This window comes from Bubalus bubalis, chromosome 5 (assembly GCF_019923935.1).
Source record: "Bubalus bubalis isolate 160015118507 breed Murrah chromosome 5, NDDB_SH_1, whole genome shotgun sequence".
Classification (NCBI taxonomy): Eukaryota; Metazoa; Chordata; class Mammalia; order Artiodactyla; family Bovidae; genus Bubalus; species Bubalus bubalis.
This window is the reverse complement of record NC_059161.1, coordinates 53,134,353-53,153,225: the sequence shown is the minus strand read 5'-3', so window position 1 is coordinate 53,153,225 and position 18,873 is coordinate 53,134,353. Positions and strand designations below refer to the sequence as shown.

The 18,873-nt window shown below is 35.5% G+C and overlaps 1 protein-coding gene across 1 annotated transcript in view; it reads left to right on the top strand.

Moving 5' to 3' along the window:
• Positions 1 to 18,873, top strand: part of DNAH14 (dynein axonemal heavy chain 14) — a 403,042-nt gene that overhangs the window by 109,789 nt on the left and 274,380 nt on the right. Inside the window, exons 13-17 of the mRNA XM_044943112.2 lie at positions 5,793 to 6,063; positions 6,481 to 6,526; positions 6,615 to 6,712; positions 14,065 to 14,225; positions 14,971 to 15,315. Of these exons, the coding sequence (XP_044799047.2) occupies positions 5,793 to 6,063; positions 6,481 to 6,526; positions 6,615 to 6,712; positions 14,065 to 14,225; positions 14,971 to 15,315 (921 nt within the window). The remainder of the gene's footprint in view (positions 1 to 5,792; positions 6,064 to 6,480; positions 6,527 to 6,614; positions 6,713 to 14,064; positions 14,226 to 14,970; positions 15,316 to 18,873) is intronic.

Here is an 18,873-nt window from a genome sequence, read left to right as displayed (position 1 = left end):
AACTTATATGCAGAGTACATCATGAGAAACACTGGGCTGGAAGAAGCACAAGCTGGACTCAAGATTGCCGGGAGAAATATCAATAACCTCAGATATGCAGATGACACCACCCTTATGGCAGAAAGTGAAGAGGAACTCAAAAGCCTCTTGATGAAAGTGAAAGAGGAGAGTGGAAAAGTTGGCTTAAAGCTCAACATTCAGAAAACTAAGATCATGGCAACTGGTCCCATCACTTCATGGGAATTAGATGGGGAAACAGTGTCAGACTTTATTTTTTGGGGCTCCAAAATCACTGCAGATGGTGATTGCAGCCATGAAATTAAAAGACACTTACTCCTTGGAAGGAAAGTTATGACCAACCTAGATAGCATATTGAGAAGCAGAAACATTACTTTGCCGATAAAGGCCTGTCTAGTCAAGGCTATTGTTTTTCCCGTGGTCACGTATGGATGTGAGAGTTGGACTGTGAAGAAAGCTGAGCACCGAAGAATTGATGCTTTTGAACTGTGGTGTTGGAGAAGACTCTTGAGAGTCCCTTGGACTGCAAGGAGATCCAACCAGTCCATTCTGAAGGAGATCAGTCCTGGGTGTTCATTGGAAGGACTGATGCTAAAGCCGAAACTCCAGTACTTTGGCCACCTCATGTGAAGAGTTGGCTCATTGGAAAAGACTCTGATGCTGGGAGGGATTGGGGGCAGGAGGAGAAGGGGACGACGGAGGATAAAATGGCTGGATGGCATCACCGACTCAATGGACATGAGTTTGGATAAACTCCGGGAGTTGGTGATGGACAGGGAGGCCTGGTGTGCTGCAATTATGGGGTTGCAAAGAGTCGGACACGACTGAGCGACTGAATTGAACTGAATAGCTTTGTGTGTGGGATATTACCTACATGTACTATACATTTGCCTTTAGTGGTCACTTTTTAAATTTTATAATTTTCTCATTTCTAATTCTGGCCTTTTCTTTTTTCACCCAGTGGATTTCCTTTAACCTTGTTTGTAAAGCTGGTTTTATGGTTCTGAATTCTAGCTTTTGCTTTCTGTTAAGTTTTTGATCTCACCATTAAATCTGAAGGAGAGTGTTGCTGGATTGCATGTGCTTGGTTGTATGTTTTCCCTCTCATCACTTTGAGTTTTATCATATCACTTCCTTCTGGACTGCAGAGTTTCTGCTGAAAAATCAGCTGATAGCCTAGCCTTATGGGAGTTCCCTTGAATATTGTTTCTTAGTTTAATATTTTCTCCTTATCTTTAATTTTTGTCATTTTAATTACAGTGTGTCTTGGTGTGTTCCTCTTTGGTTTCATCCTCTGTGGGACTCTGTATTTCATAGACGTGGATGACTGTTTCCTTTCCCAGGTTAGGAAAGTATTCAACTCTTGTGTATTCAAATATGCTCTCAGTCCCTTTCTCTCTCTGTCCTTCTTCTGGGACTTCTGTAATGCAGATGTTAGCGTGCCTGATTGTGTCTCAGAGGTATCTTAAACTATCTTTATTTCTATTCATTCTCTTTTCCGTTGAGTGGCAATGATTTCCTCTATTCTGTCTTTAAGCTCACTGACCTGTTTCTCTCTATCACTTAGTCTATCACTGACTGATTTATTCTAGTGTATTTTTCATTTCAGTTATTGTATTCTTCAACTCTGGTTGTTCTTTATGTTTTCTCTTTGTTAAAAACTTCTTGTAATTTCTCACTCTGTGCATTCATACTTCTCCCAAGTTAATTTGTTATCTTTAACATCATTAGTGTGAACTCTTTCTCAGGCTTCTGATCTCTGCTTCATCTAGTTCTTCTGGTGTTTTCTCTTGTTATTTCTTCTGCCACCTCATTTAGTGTAGGAGATCAGATATGGAGAGCTGAATTGATCATCCTCTTGATTTATGTGTATCACTTCATCAAGGTCTTGATGAAGTTTTTTTTATTTTTTTTATTTTTTTTTATTCTTTGTTTATTTTATTTTGTTTTATATCATTTTATTGTTTTATTTCTCTCCCTATCCCCCAACTTTAACACATCCTCCCCCCCTTATGAGGAGTCACTGAAATATCATTTTTGTATTTTTCTTCAATCCACCTTCCATAAAGTTACATTGAATTTAAAAAAAATCATGTCTTGGATTTTGTTATTATACATGTTAGAATTTGCAGAAATATCATTGTTCTGCCTTTCTGTTTTTACATATTTTTACTCAACATTGTGCTGTTAAGATTCAACTCATATATAGGTAAATCCTGATCACATGATAATATATCACTAAATTTCCCTTTGGTGAAGGACTTGTTGTTATTGTTAAATCCCTTTATTTCTTAATGACTTAAACTAAAGGTTGAAGTTCTGGTAGGTGATTCAGATGACCACTGATCTGATCTCACCTCAGTAAGCGAGAAACACTTACTGGATGCCACAAGCACAACAGATTATTTATGAGATGTAAGGAATCAAAAGATTACTTGAAAACTTATGCCTAGATTGAAACTAAGCAATTATATTTTTGTAAATAAAATATTTATACTTACAATACTTCTGTTATTTTTCAGTGGAGATAGTTATACTAGTATAATTACATTAAAGTGGAGTTTACCAGACCACCTGATCTGCCTCTTGAGAAATTTGTATGCAGGTCAGGAAGCAACAGTTAGAACTGGACATGGAACAACAGACTGGTTCCAAATAGGAAAAGGAGTACGTCAAGGCTGTATATTGTCACCCTGTTTATTTAACTTATATGCAGAACACATCATGAGAAGCTGGACTGGAAGAAACACAAGCTGGAATCAAGATTGCCGGGAGAAATATCAATAACCTCAGATATGCAGATGATACCACCCTTATGGCAGAAAATGAAGAGGAACTCAAAAGCCTCTTGATGAAAGTGAAAGTGGAGAGTGAAAAAGTTGGCTTAAAGCTCAAAATTCAGAAAACGAAGATCATGGCATCCGGTCCCACCACTTCATGGGAAATAGATGGGGAAACAGTGGAAACAGTGTCAGACTTTATTTTTCTGGGCTCCAAAATCACTGCACACGGTGACTGCAGCCATGAAATTAAAAGACGCTTACTCCTTGGAAGGAAAGTTATGACCAACCTAGATAGCATATTCAAAAGCAGAGACGTTACTTTGCCAACGAAGGTTTGTCTAGTCAAGGCTATGGTTTTTCCTGTGGTCATGTATGGATGTGAGAGTTGGACTGTGAAGACGGCTGAGCACCAAAGAATTGATGCTTTTGAACTGTGGTGTTGGAGAAGACTCTTGAGAGTCCCTTGGACTGCAAGGAGATCCAACCAGTCCACTCTGAAGGAGATCAGCCCTGGGATTTCTTTGGAAGGAATGATGCTAAAGCTGAAACTCCAGTACTTTGGCCACCTCATGTGAAGTGTTGACTCATTGGAAAAGACTCTGATGCTGGGAGGGATTGGGGGCAGGAGGAGAAGGGGACGACAGAAGATGAGATGGCTGGATGGCATCACTGACTCGATGGACGTGAGTCTGAGTGAACTGTGGGAGTTGGTCAGGGAGGCCTGGCGTGCTGCGATTCATGGGGTTGCAAAGAGTCGGACACGACTGAGCGACTGATCTGATCTAAAGACTTTAAAGAAAGATTAGGACCTGTTTTGATGAATTTGAAATATATTCCTGATGTCTGATTCTTTTTCTGTGTTATAAATAGATACATTTGTATCATTTTTAAAAATCTAATTTCACATGAGTGAATTTGTCTTTATCTGATTTATTTCACATAGTATGATAACCTCTATTTTGTTCTTTTTATGGCTGAGTAATGTTCCATTATATATAAGCACTGCACCTTCTTTATCCATTCCTTTGCCATTGGATATTAGGTTCCTTCCATATGTTGACTATCGTGAATAGTGCTGCAGTGAACTTTAGGGTTCATATATCCTTTCAGATTATGTCTTCTCAGGAGATATGCCCAGGAGTGGGATTGCTAGGTCATGGTAGTTCTGTTTTTAGTTTTTTAAGGAGCCATCATACTGTTCCTCCATAGTGGTCATGTGTGTGTGTGCTCAGTTGCTCACTCATGTCCGATTCCTTGCACCCCATGGACTGTAACCCATAACGTTCCTCTGTCCATGGAATTTTCCAGGCAAGAATACTGCAGCAGGTTACCATTCGCTTTTCCAGGGGATCTTCCCAACCCAGGGATCCAACCCACATCTCTTGCATCTCCTGCATTGACAAGCGGATTCTTTACCAATGCACCCCCTGTTGTACCAGTTTACATTCCTGCCAATGGTGTAAGAGGGTTTCCCTTTTCTCTACACTCTTTCTAGCATTTACTGTTTTTAGATTTTTTGATGATGTGCTTTCTGACTGTGAAAGTTGATACCTCATTGTAGTCTTGATTTTCATTTCCCTTATTATTAGTGAGGTTGAGCACCTTTTCATGTGCTTTTGGGCCATCTATATGTCGTCTTTGGAGAAATATCTGTTTAGGTCTCCTGCCCATTTTTTGACTGGTTTGTTTGTTTTTTTGATATTGAGCTGTATGAACTATTTGTATTTTAAAAATTAATCTCTTGTAAGTCACTTCATTTTTTTTTAATTTTATTTTATTTTTAAACTTTACATAATTGTATAAGTTTTGCCAAATATCAAAATGAATCCGCCACATCATTTAAAAATATTTTCTCCTATTGTGTGGGCTGTCTTTTCATTTTGTTTATGATTTCCTTTGCAATGAAAAAGCTTTTAAGTTTGATTAGGTCCCATTTCTTTGTTCTTGGTTTCATTTTCATTACTCTAGGATGTAGATAAGAAAGTATTTCTGTGATTTGTGTCAGAGAGTGTTCTGCCTATGTTTTCTTCTAAGAGTTTTATCTGGCCTTAAATTTAGGACTTGATCCATTTTGAGTTTATTTTTTTGTATGGTGTCAGAGAATGTTCTAATACAGTTTTTACAGCACCACTTATTGAAGAGACTGTCTTTTCTGCATTGTAAATTCTTGCCACTTTTGTAATGGATTAACTGACCATAAGTGTGTGAATTTTTCATAGAGTTTCTATCCCGTTCCGTTGATCTGTATTTCTTATTTTGTGCCACTGTTGTACTCTTTTGGTTATTGTAGCTTTATAGTGTAGTTTTATATTTTGTATTATTATTTTTAATACAAAGCCCTTTTATTTGTAGATTTGACATTTAGCCAACTGTAAACACATTTAAGGGGATTCAGCTACACTGAAATTCTTATCAGAATGTTTGGATGCTCTTGGACAAAAGGAAGTCTTTAAATTGAAGATTTACAATATTGTATCAATTTTGGGTATACAGAAAAGTGATTCAGTTATGTATATACATATTTTTACAGATTATTTTCCAATATAGGTGATTGCAAGATATTGAATGTAGTTCCCCGTGGGTTTTTTATTTTTGATGTAGTGTAAATGGGATTGTTTCCTTTATCTGATTTGTTGTTCTTAAATCAGAGTACATGAGAGAATCACCTGTTCAGCTTTTAGATGTTTTAGACTCCTGGACCTTGCCCCTGCCTTTTAAATCTTAGGATAGGGCCTAAGAAATTATATTTTTAGGAAGTTCTTAAATGATTATTATGTACCCACTATGGCATCAACTGGAAAACTACTGCATTATAATGTATCACTTATTTTACATTATTTTTTAAATGAAAATCAATTATATACCATTAGAATGTTATTCATTTATGCCAAAGTTATTAGTTTTCATTTAAAATTAGTTTTATATTGTTGTATATAAAAGAACACTTACTTACATATTATAACTAGCACTCTAATGTATCTGTTAAATTAGATTTTGAATAGTATTAAAGTGAATACAGATTTGAGAAAAATATGTGTGCCAATATTTGAAGTAAACCTACAGTTGAGAACTCCTGCTGAGAGTGATTCTTCAGAAAATTCTGAAGAGAACTTACATGAGTCTGACAAGTGCTCTGAAAAATCTGCAATATATGAAGATACATCAGAAAATGAAGTCAATGTTTTCATTAAACAATCAAGTGAAGAACTACTTCCAATGAAGAAATCAAAAAGAATGAGTTACAGCCATGAAATTCTTTCAGGTAAAGTAAATGACACTATTAAAAGTGAGAGGAAATATCTTAGCAGCTGGAAAATAACATGTGAGAGAAAATTTTAGTAGTTTATGTATTATCAGTTAATGTCTATGATTTTTATAAATGTAAAAGGATAAATTAAAATAACACATAGAAGAAAATTTTAGTAGCTATGAATTTATCAGTTAATAGTCTATGAGTTTTATAAATGTTAAGGACTCCTGAATTTCTTCTCAGATCTCCTTAATCAGAATCTGGGGATGGGGTGTACTGCTAGAATTCCGTCTTTAAAGTAACCTTCCCAGTTTATTCTTAGGGTTTTAGAAAGTACTGACAATATAACCTTGTTAATTAGCTGACATAAATATCAGTTTTTATATAAAAATAAATTTTTATTCTGTTTCTTTTGATGGATTCTGATAGAACTAGACTTCGATACTGAGTTTGAGAAAAATTGCATGAATGATGAGTAAGTACTAGATTTTTTTGAAATTACAAGTAATTGTATTTTATGTTACTGTATTCTTCTTATATATGCTTTTATTATTTTCTCTTAGACTTCTAGAATTCCCTACAAATCTCTTTATAACTCCCAACAGATTGGAGTTTTCAATACAAATTCAAAATATGGTGGCTGCTATTGAAAAATGCATAAGTAAGTATTTTTTAAAGTTCAGTTAGATTCACTGTCTTTCTTTGGCAACATCCCAGGAATGTGCAGACATTACCGTATATTAGAAAGTTATAAACTCACACTCTTTGGAATCAATCAATGTGAACTTCAAATTATTTGAGGATGTGTGAATTATACATATGGCCATTGAGTGCCTAACTGTTGGGAATTAGGTAAATAGCCCAAGGTTCTGATTTTTTCAATAATGTACTACAGAATTTTATAGACTTAAATAAGGCATGTCTTTTATGTCAGAGCATAACATTTGTATTATTATTTTCACCTTACATTTTTATTAATAGTTTTCAGCATATAGGTCTTTCATCTCCTTAAATTTTTTCCCAGATATTTTTTGGATGCAATTTTACATAGGATTTTTTTCTTTTTACTTTCCCTTACTAAATTTTCATTATTAGTGTAAGAAAATACAACAGGTTTCTGTGTTTTAATATTGTATTTTGCTGAATTCATTTATTCTAATAGTTTTTGTGTGGATATTTTTAAAGTTATCTTTATGGAGTTTCTTATCATTTGCAAATAGTGACAATTTTACCTTTTCCCTTCAAATTTGTATACTTTTTCCCTTTTTCTTCTCTGATTGCTGTGGCTAAAACTTTCAATACTATGTTGAATCAAATGAGTGAGAGGAGGCAGTCTTGTCTTATTCCTGAATTTAGTGGGAAAGCTTTCAGATTTTCACTGTTTGGAGTGATTTTTGCTGTTTGTCATAAATGGCCTTTATTGTGCTGAGATAACACCACTTATGGCAGAAAGCAAAGAAGAACTAAAGAGCCTCTTGATGAAAGTGAAAGTGGAGAGTGAAAAAGTTGGCTTAAAACTCAACATTCAGAAAACTAAGGTCACGCCATCTGGTCCCATCACTTCATGGCAAATAGATAGGGAACAGTGGAAAGAGTGAGAGACTTTATTTTGGGGGGCTCCAAAATCACTGCAGATGGTGACTGTAGCCATGAAATTAAAAGACACTTGCTCTTTGGAAGAAAAGTTATGACCAACCTAGACAGCATATTAAAAAGCAGAGACATTACTTTGCCAACAAAGGTCCATAGAGTCAAAGCTATGGTTTTTGCAGTAGTCATGTATGGGTGGGAGAGCTGGACTATAAAGAAAGCTGAGCATCAAAGAATCAATGCTTTTGAACTGTGGTGTTGGAGAAAACTCTTGAGAGTCCCTTGGACAGCAAGGAGATCCAACCAGTCCATCCTAAAGGAAATCAGTCCTGAATATTTATTGGAAGGACTGATGCTGAAGCTGAAACAATACTTTCGCCACCTGATGCAAAGAACTGACTCATTTGAAAAGACCCTGATGCTGGGAAAGATTGAGGGCAGGAGGAGAAGGGGATAACAGAGAATGAGATGGTTGGATGACTTCACCGATTCAATGGACATGAGTTTGAGTCAACTCTGGGAGTTTGTCATAGACAGGGAGGCCTGGCATGCTGTAGTCCATGGGGTCGCAAAGAGCTGGACATGACTGAGCAACTGAACTGAACTGATTGTGCTGAGATCTGTTCCCTCTGTACCCACTTTCATGAGTTTTTTTCATGAATGGATGTTCAATTTTGTCAATGCTTTTTCTGAATCTATTGAAATGATCATGTGTTTTTGTCTTTCTTTTGGTTAATGTGGTGTATAGTATTGATTGCTTTGTGTGTGTTAAACCATCTTTGTGATCTAGTAATGAATCCAACTTGGTCATGATATATGATCCTTTTTATGTATTGGAGGATTATTTTGAGGATTTATGCTAATATTTTGCTGAGGAGTTTTGCATCTGTATTCATCAAAGCTATCGGCCTTTAATTATCTTTTATTGTGGTGTCTTTGATTTTTGTGTCAGGGTGATGAGGAACCTCTGGAATACGTTTGAGAATGTTGCCTTCTTTTCAGTTTTTTAGAATAGATTGACAATCATAAGTTATTTGTATGTTTGGTAGAATTCCCTAGTGAAGCCGTTCAGTCTTAGACTTTTGTTTGCAGGTAGTTTTTCTAATTACAGATTTTTTTCACTTCTAGTGATTGGTTTGTTCACATTGTCTATTTCTTCCAAATTCAGTATTGGCAGGCTATATGTTTCTAGAAGCTTACCCATTTCTTCTGGGTTTAACATTTTGTTTGCGTATAACTTTTCATAGTACTCTTTCATAATTTTCTGTGTTTTTGTGATACTGGTTGTTATTGCACATATTTCATTTTTTATTTTGTTTATTTGTGTCCTTTCTTCTTGATGAGCCTGGCCAAATGTTTGTTGATTTTGTTTATCTTTTAAAAATCACCTCTACATTTTATTGATATTTTCTATTATATTTTTGTTTATATTTTATTTATTTCCTCTGATCTTAATGATTTCCTTCCTTCTGTTGACTTTGGGTTTTGTTTGTTCTTTTCCTAAGTCTTTTAGGTGGTAGGTAGGTTATTTATTTAAGAGTTTTTTGTTCTGTTTTGTTTTTTTGATGAAGATCTGTATTGCTATGAATTCCATCTTAGAACTGCTTTTTATGCATCCCATAGAAGTTGTAATGTTGTGTTTTTAAGTTGCATATTTGGTGTCATTTTCTGATTCTTCTTTGATTTCAATCTTGACTCATTGGGTTTTTCAGTAGCATGTTTAGTCATTGTTTGGCTTTTTACCCATTTTTCTTTTTTAGTTGATACCTAGTTTCATATTGTGGTCAGAAAAGTTGATTGAATTAACTTCTGTTCTCTTAAATGTTTTGGGGCTCATTTTCCAATTTAGATTATGTTCTATGGTAGAGAACATACCAGGCAACCTTGAAAAGAATGTGTGTTGATGTTTTTTGGATGTAGCCTTCTGTTGTTGTTCAGTTGCTAAGTCATGTCTGACTCTTTGACTGCAGCATGCCAGGCTTCCCTGTCTTTCACGATCTCCCAGAGTTTGCTCAAACTCACATCCATTGAGTTGGTGGTGCCATCCAACCATTTCATCCTCCCTCATACCCTTCTTCTCTCTCCCTCAGTCTTTCCCAGCATCAGGGTCTTTTCCAGTGAGTCAGCTCTTCACATCAGGTGGCCAAAGTATTGGAGCTTCAACTTCAGCATCCTTCCTTCCAATGAATATTCAAGGTTTATTTCCTTCAGGATTGACTAGTTTGATCTCATTGCTGTCCAAGGGACTCTCAAGAGTCTTCTCTAGCACCACAATTCAAAAGCATCAATTCTTCAGCACTCTGCCTTCTTGATGGTCCAGGTCTCACATCCATACATGACTACTGGAAAAACCATAACTTTGACTATATGGACCTTTGTCAGCAAAGTGATGTCTCTGCTTTTAACCCACTGTCTAGGTTTATCATAGCTTTTCTTACAAGGATGAAACATCTATTAATTTTGTGGCTGCAGTCACCATCCTCAGTGATTTTGGAGCCCAAGAAAATAAAATCTGTCACTGTTTCTACTTTCCCCCATCTGTTTGCATGAAGTGATGGGACCAGATGCTACGATCTTAGTTTTCTGAATGTTGAATTTTAAGCCAGCTTTTTCACTCTCCTCTTTCATCCTCATCAAGAGGCTCTATATAGTTCCTCTTCACTTTCTGTCTTTAAAGTGATATCATCTGCATATCTGAAGTTGTGATATTTCTCCTGGAAATCTTGATTCCAGCTTGTGATTCATCCGCCTGGCCTTTCACATTATGTACTCTCCATAGAAGTTAAAATGAGCAGAGTGACAATATGCAGCCTTGACATACTCCTTTCCCAATTTTGAACCAGTCAGTTGTTGCATGTAAATTTCTTTATCCATGCTCTCACTTTTTGTCTGTCTGTGCCTCATTTGGCCTGAAGTCAATCTTTTGTAGGCCGCATATTTCAGGTTCTTGTGTTATTATCCAATCTGTCATTCTCAGTCTTTTGATTAAAGCATTTAGTCTATTGACATCTTTTTGTAATGGCCACTTGTTTTGCTTCTATCACCATATGATGCTTCATGCTCATCTTGTATTTTCTTTGCCTCTGCCCTTAAATCAACCACTTTTTCAAGGAACACTGGTTGGTTCCTTTTATAGGAGAATGAATTTTAGGAATCAAGGGAGCTAGACTGTAGCTGTGTTCATTACTATAGCACTGTTATTGCTCTTAGATCCTATGGTGAAAAGATCTAGAGAATATATGTATATACACTAGCTCATACATAACTTATGCATCTGTATTTCTATATCTATTTTTTGTTTGTTTTGTTTTAAACTATGAGTTCTTGAGGCTTCCCTCGTAGCTGAGTCAGTAAAGAGTCTGCCTGCAATGCAGGAGACCTGGGTTTGATTCCTGTCTCAGGAAGGTCCCCTGGAGAAGGAAATGGCAACCCACTCCAGTATTCTTACCTGGAGAATCCCATGGACAAAGGAGCCTGGCAGACTACAGTCTATGACGTCGCAAGAACCGGATAGGACTAAGCAACTAAGCACATGGCACATGAGTTCTTACTGATATATCTATCAGATCCCAATTAGCACCTTCAGGGTTCATTCTCGCCTTCTACTTTTCCTAATATGTAACTTTTTTCTCTTTTGGTGAGAAATGTGGTTCACATAATCAGCAATATAGTTACTTATTTGTTATACCTGTATTATATTTTCAGAATTGCTATCCCTGCGTCTTTAAGAAGGCTTCCCAGGTGACTCAGTGGTAATGAATCTGCCTGTCAATGCAAGACATGCAGGTTTGATCCCTGGGTTAGGAACATCCCCTGGAGAAGTAAATGGCAACCCATTCCAGTATTCTTGCCTGGGAAATCCCATGGACAGAGGAGCCTGGTGGGCTACAGTCTATGGAGTTGCAGAAGAGTTAAACACAAATTAGTGACTAAACAACAGCAACCACTGCTTTAAGAAACAAATGTATCAAATAAGTACAGTGTTTATGTAGGGTCCTTTTAGTGTCTAAACTTATAGTCTACAATAAAAACACTGTTTTCCAAAGTAACTTAAATCAGCTCTTTCCCATCCTCTTCAGTGTGGTTATACAGTTCATTTGTAATGACTGGTGATGTTTGTTTTTTCAAATGCTTAAAATATATGTATTTTTGTATATCTTTTTAGATCTTTGCTTATTTTTTGTTGGGGTGTTTATTTATTGTTAGGTTGTGAGAGGTCTTAATATGTACTCTGGATACAAGTATTTTATCAGATACAATATTTGCAAAAAGTTCTCGCTATCTATGCCTTAACTTTTCACTCTGTTTTTATTTTTTATTGAAATATAGTTGCTTTACAATGTGTGTTATTTTTTGCTATACCACAAAGTGAATCAGTTACATGTATACATACATCTGGTCTTTTTTAGATTTCCTTCTCATTTCGGTCCCCACAGAGCACTGAGTAGAGTTCTCTATGCTATGCAGTAGTTTCTCATTAGTTATCTGTTTTATATATAGTCATTATATATGTCTTCCAGTTCATCCCACCTCCTTCCCTGCTTAATATTTATAAGTTTGTTTTCTACGTCTATGTCTCTATGCTTGCAAATAAGTTAATCTGTACCATTTTTCTAGATTCCACATATAAGCAAAATTGTGCGATATTTTTCTCTTTCTGACTTAACTTCACTCTATGACAGTCTCTAGGTCTACCCACATCTCTGCAAATGGCACTATTTTATTCCTTTTTATGACTGAGTATTATTCCATTATAGGTAATACTACATCTTTATCCATTCCTCTGTTGATGGATATTTAGTTTGCTTCTATGTTCTGGCTATTATAAATAGCACTACAATGAACTTTTGAGTGCATCTATCTTTTTTTAATTTATGTGTAATTGGAGGATAATTGCTTTACAATGTTGTGTTTGGTTTATGCCATATATCAACATGAATCAGCCATATGTATAAGTATGTCCCCTCCCTTTTGATCCTCTCTCCCATCTCCCACCCTATCCCACCCCTCTAGGTTGTCACAGAACATGGGTTGCATGTATCTTTTTGAACCATGGTTTTTCTACAGGTATATACTCAGGTGTGAGATTACTGGATCATAGGGTAGTTCTGTTTTTAGTTCCTTGAGAAACTTGTATACTATTCTCCATAGTGGCTGTATCCATTTACACTCCATCCAAACAGTAGGAGGGTTTCCTTTTCTCCACATCCTCTCCAGCATTTATCATTTGTAGATATTTTTGATGATGGCCATTGTGACTAGTGTGAGGTGATACCTCATTGTAGTTTCAATTTGTGTTTCTCTAATAATTAGTGATGTTGAGCATCTTCTCATGTGTTTATTAGCCATTTGTATGTCTTCTTTGAAGAAATGTCCATTTCCACTCATTTTTTGATTGGAGTGTTGGAGTTTTTTTTATATTGAGCTACATGAGTTGTTCATATGCTTTGGTGATTCATTTGCAAATATTTTCTCCCGATCTGTGGGTTGTGTTTTCATTTTGTTTATTAAATGTAAGGCTGCACACTATAAAACTCTTAAAGGAAAACATAGGCAGAACATTCTTTGATATAAATCGCAGCAAGATCTTTTTTGACACACCTCCTAGAGTAATGAAAATAACAACAAGAAAATGGGATCTAATTAAACTTAAAAGCTTTTGCACAGTAAAGGAAACCATAAATAAAGCAAAAAGACAACTATCTTTTCATTGATTCTCACAGAGCTAAATTTATTAATTTTGATAAGATACAGTTTGTCAATTTTTTTGTTTTAAGAATTATGCTTTTGGTTTTGTCTCTTAAAACTTCTTTGCTTAACTGAAGGTCACACATATTATCCCTATATTTTCTCCTAGAAGATTTATAGATTTGTGTTTTATATTTAGATATGTTGTTTATTTTGAGCTGACTTTTGGACAGCGTATGCAGGGTGCCTTGAAGGTTTTTTTTTTTTTTTTTGCCTTAGACATCCAGTTTGTTCAGCTTGATTATGAACTCAAGGAGAGTAGAGATAGTGTCTTCTAGTTTTTGTATCCTCGTAATGATATAATGCTCTTCACACAGCAGATACACTTTAAGTATTTGTTAACTTAATGATTTCTTCTGATTTTTTTTTTATCATACCTTGACCCACCACCCAGTACTCATGAGTGATTGTTTCTATAATATTAATTCCAAATTTTATTATTATTATAATAATATTATAATATTATATATATATTATATATATATAATATATAATATAATAATAATATTATTCCAAATTTATACTGATAAATTGCATTTATCAGTATAGAATACCTGATAGCCCTCAAAGTAAATCTGCCTCAGTTTTCAGTAGTTCTAAATGTCCTTGATAATTTTAAAGCATTGCTTTCAATGGAATTTCTGAATGTACTAAACTTTGAATCATATATTTTAGCCAAAATTATTCCTCTTTGCCAAGATCCCCGCCTGTCTATCTTTACTGAGTCGGCTTTAATTATGGATTTACCTAATAAGAAGAAAAATGTAATAGACTATCAAACCAGATGGCCAGATTGTCAGGTCCTTTTTGAAATGGATCCTGCCTACCAAGATAAAGTAAGTTTAAAAATAGTTTATTTTAAGGAAGGAATATTTGGCTTAAGGAACAGAAATGCACTGAAATTTTCAGATGAAAGGGATTTATTGAAAAATTAGAGTATCATAATTAATGGCAATTGGAAAATCACTCCCAGCTTATCTCCCTGTTTGTCTTCTTCATGATCTTTCCTCTTTGTTTTCCCCTGTATATTTTTTCAAACCTCCACTATGAAAATAATCTTTCTCTTTTATAGTTCCCTCATAATATTGGCTTGCTAATACTGGCCCCGACTTTTCCCATTACTATCTAACGTGGCATTTTTTTGTTCAATATCACGAAACAACCAACTTGCCTAGCTTGGGTCAAGATTCTATCCAAAGGCTGTTTTAAGAATTGGGTAAGGTCCCATAATATTTAGAACTCATCTTTTCTAGAGCTATGTGTGACGCATATACACTAAAACAAGGTAACAAGCCAAGGAATAAATGACTGATGTCTTTACTACATGGCTCAAATAACATGCTAATTATACAGTTAAACAGCCTACTAAAGCTTTACATAAAACGAAATATAAAAAGCTATCTAAATTTCTTAAAGTCTTAAGTTTCCTAAATATTTAGATATTTAACAGACATTCTTAACAAAATGAACTTCACATAAAACCATTTTAAATGTTTTAACCAAACCATTAGATTATTAGATCATACTATTATCATTTTAAAAACAAAATCCTGATTGACTTTTTAATATTTTTATTTATAGATTGCGAGTTTCCTGACTATTATTGGAAGTTCAATGGGCCAAGTTAGTATTTACAGCTGCCAGTTTAGGAAATATTGTACTATGGTAGAGAAGGCCAAAATCATAGGTACCAAAATATCATCTATGGAAGAATTAACTTCAACGCAGTTTAAAAGTATACTGTCTAAATTCAGAAACTACCTTCGACAGATTGTTAATATGGCCATTGAGAAGCGCATTGGTATTTTCAATGTTATGAGTTTTGATTATCAGTTACAATGCTTACCATATGTTGAGAACATCATAGATATGAGCCAAAATCTCTTGAGATCTGTAATTGAAAGAAAGAATGCAAATCTATTGGAGGTAAGTATTTTGAAAACTCCTATTGCATGAGAATCAATTTTTTAAATTTGTAACACTTTATTGAGATAACATCAGTTTATAATATTATGTAAGTTTCATGTGTACCACATTATATTTCATTCCTTTTCTTCCTATCCTGTTGCATAGTTGTTATTTCTACCTTTTTTCCAAAGTAGCCATTCTGACAGGTGTGAGATAATATCATTTTGGCTTTGATTTGCATTTCTGTAATAATTAGTGATGTTGAGCACCTTTTCATGTGTCTTTTTATGTGACTGTTGGCCATTTGCATGCCTTCAGTGGAGAAAAGTCTATTCAGCTCTTCTGCCCATTTTTAAATTGAGCTATTTGTTTTTCTCTTGTTGAGTTGTATGAGTGTTTTATATATTTTGGATCTTCACCCCTTATCAGATATAAGATTTGCAAATATCTTCTTCCATTCAGTAAGTTGTTTGTTTGTTTTTTTTAATTTTTTCATGGTTTCCTTTCCTGTGCAGAAGCTTTTTAGTTTGATGTAATCCCATTTGTTTATATCTGATTTTGTTTTCTTTGCCTGAGGAGAAAAATATTAAGAGAAATGTCAGAGTTTACTGCCTATGTTTCCTTCTAGGATTTTTATGGTTCAGGTCTTACATTCAAGTTTTTAATCCATTTTGAGTTGATTTTTGTGTGTGGTTTAAGGTAGTACTCCAGCTTCACTCTTTCACATATGGCTGGTCAATTTTCCCAAAACTTATCAAATAGACTTTTCATTTTCCATTGTATGTTCCTTGCTCCTTTATTATAAATTAATTATCCATATATATGTGGGTTTATTTCTGGGCTGTCATTTTTGTTCCATTGATCTATGTATCTTATTTTATGCCAGCATTCTACTGTTTGAATTACTGTAGCTGTGTAATATGTTTTAAAATGAGAAAGTGTGATGGCTCTGGCTGTTTTTTTTTTTTCAGGATTGCTTTGCTTATTTGGGGTCTTTTGTGATTCCATATAAATTTTAGGATTTTTTTCTAGCTCTGTGAAAAATGTCACACATATTTTGATAGGGATTGCTTTGAGTCTATAGATTGTCTTAGGTAATAGGGACATTTTAACATTAATTCTCTCAATCTATAAGCATGAAATACTTTTCCATTTCTTTGTGTCTTCTTCAGTTTCTTTCATTAATGTCTTACAGTTTTCAGCGTACAGCTTTCATGTTTCTGGTCAAATTTACTTTTATGTATTTTATTTCTTTGGTATGATTTTAAATGAGATTGTTTTCTTAATTTCTCTTTATACTAATTCATTTTTACTATATATAAGCACAACAGATTCTTCTGTATTGATTTTAAGGCCTAGAATTTCACTGTATTCATTTATTATTTCTAATATTTTGTGTGGAGTCTTTTGGGTTTCATATATATAAAATCATGTTTTCCACAGGTAGTAACAGTCTTTGTTCCTATTTTCCAAGTTGGATACATTTTATTTTCCTTCTACAATTGCTTTGGCTAGGAATTCCCATGTTATGTTGAATAGAACTAGTAGGAGTGAGCATCCTTGGCTTGTTCAGAATTTAGCAGGAAGACTTTCACCTTATTACCATTGAGTGTTATATTGCCCCTGGATTTGTTGTATGGTGCTTCCCAGGTAGCACTAGTGTTAAAGAACATGCCTAGCAGTACAGGTAGATGTAAGAGACATGGGTTCGATCCCTGGATTGGAAATGCTTCCTGGAGGAGGGCACAGCAGCCCACTCCAGTATTCTTGCCTGGAGAATCCCAAGGACAGAGGAGCCTGGGAGGCTCCAGTCTGTGAAGTTGCACAGTGTCTGACACGACTGAAGAGACTAAGCACGCATGTATGGCCTTTATTATGTTGAGATATGTTCCCTCTATATCCATGTTGCTGTGAGTTTTTACAATGAATGAATGTTGAATTTTATCAAATGCTTTTACTACATCTATTGCGATGATCACATGGTTTTTGTCTTTTGTTTTCTTGATGTGCTGTATCACTTTGATCGATGTGTGTAAATGGAATCACCATTGTGACCCTGGAATGAATAAAACTTGATCATGGTGCGTGATCCTTTTTATGTGTTGTTAGATTTTGTTTGCTAATATTTTCTTGAGGATTTTTGCATCTATATTCATCAGAACTGTTGGCATGTAATTTTCTTTTTTGGTAATGTTTTGGTCTGGTTTTGGTATCAGATGATTGGGACCTCATAGAATGAATTTGTGGAGAAGGCAATGGCAACCCACTCCAGTACTCTTGCCTGGAAAATCCCATGGATGGAGGAGCCTGGTAGGCTGCAGTCCATGGGGTCACTAAGAGTTGGACACGACTGAGCGACTTCACTTTCACTTTTCACTTTCCTGCATTAGAGAAGGAAATGGCAACCCACTCCAGTATTCTTGCCTGGAGAATCCCAGGGATGGGGGAGCCTCGTGGGCTGCTGTCTATGGGGTCACACAGAGTCGGACACGACTGAAGTGACTTAGCAGCAGCAGCAGCAGAATGAATTTGGGGATGTTCTGTTCTCTTCAGGTTTTGGGGAGAGTTTGAGAATGATAGGTATAAGGTCTTTGTATGTTTGTAAGTTCTTCCCTGCAAAGCTATTCTGTCTTGGACCTCTGTTTGCAGGGAGTTTTTTAAAATTACAGATTCTGTTCCAATTCTAATAATTGATCTATAAATTATCTGTTTCTTCTTGATTCAGTTTTGGCAGGCTGTATGTTTCTAGGAATTTGTCTGTTTCTTCTGGGTTGTCCATTTTGTTGGCATGCACTTTACATGCCTCCTCCTGAGAAACCCGTGTGCAGGTCAAGAAGCAACAAATAGAACTGGACATGGAATAACAGACTGGTTCCAAATTGGGAAAGGAGACTGTCAAGGCTGTACATTGTCACCCTGATTATTTTACTTATATGCAGAGCATACCATGCAAAATGCTGGGCTAGATAAAGCACAAGCTGAAATCAAGATTGCCAGGAGAGATATCATTAACTTCAGATATGCACATGACACCATCCTAATGACCGAAAGTGAAGAGAAACTAAAGAGCCTCTTGATGAAAGTGAAAGAGGAGAGTGAAAAAGCTGGCTTAAAACTCAACATTCAAAAAACGAAGATCATGGCATCTGGTCCCATCACTTCATGGCAAATCGATGGGGAAACAGTGGAAACTGACAGACTTTATTTTCTAGGCTCCAGAATCACTGTGGATGGTGACTGCAGCCATGAAATTAAAAAAAAAAAAAATGCTTGCTCCTTGGAAGAAAACCTATGACAAACATAGACAGCATATTAGAAAGAAGGGACATCAGTTTGCTAGCAAAGGTCCGTATAGGCAAAGCTATGATTTTTCCAGTAATCATGTACAGATGTGAGAGATCATCTACAGACCATCAAGAAGGCTGATACCGAAGAACTGATGCTTGCAAATTGTGATGCTGGAGAAAACTCTTGAGAGTCCCTTGGACTGCAAGGAGATCAAACCAGTCAATTCTAAAGGAAATCAGTCCTGAATATTCATTGGAAGGACTGATGCTGAAGCTCAAACTCCAATAC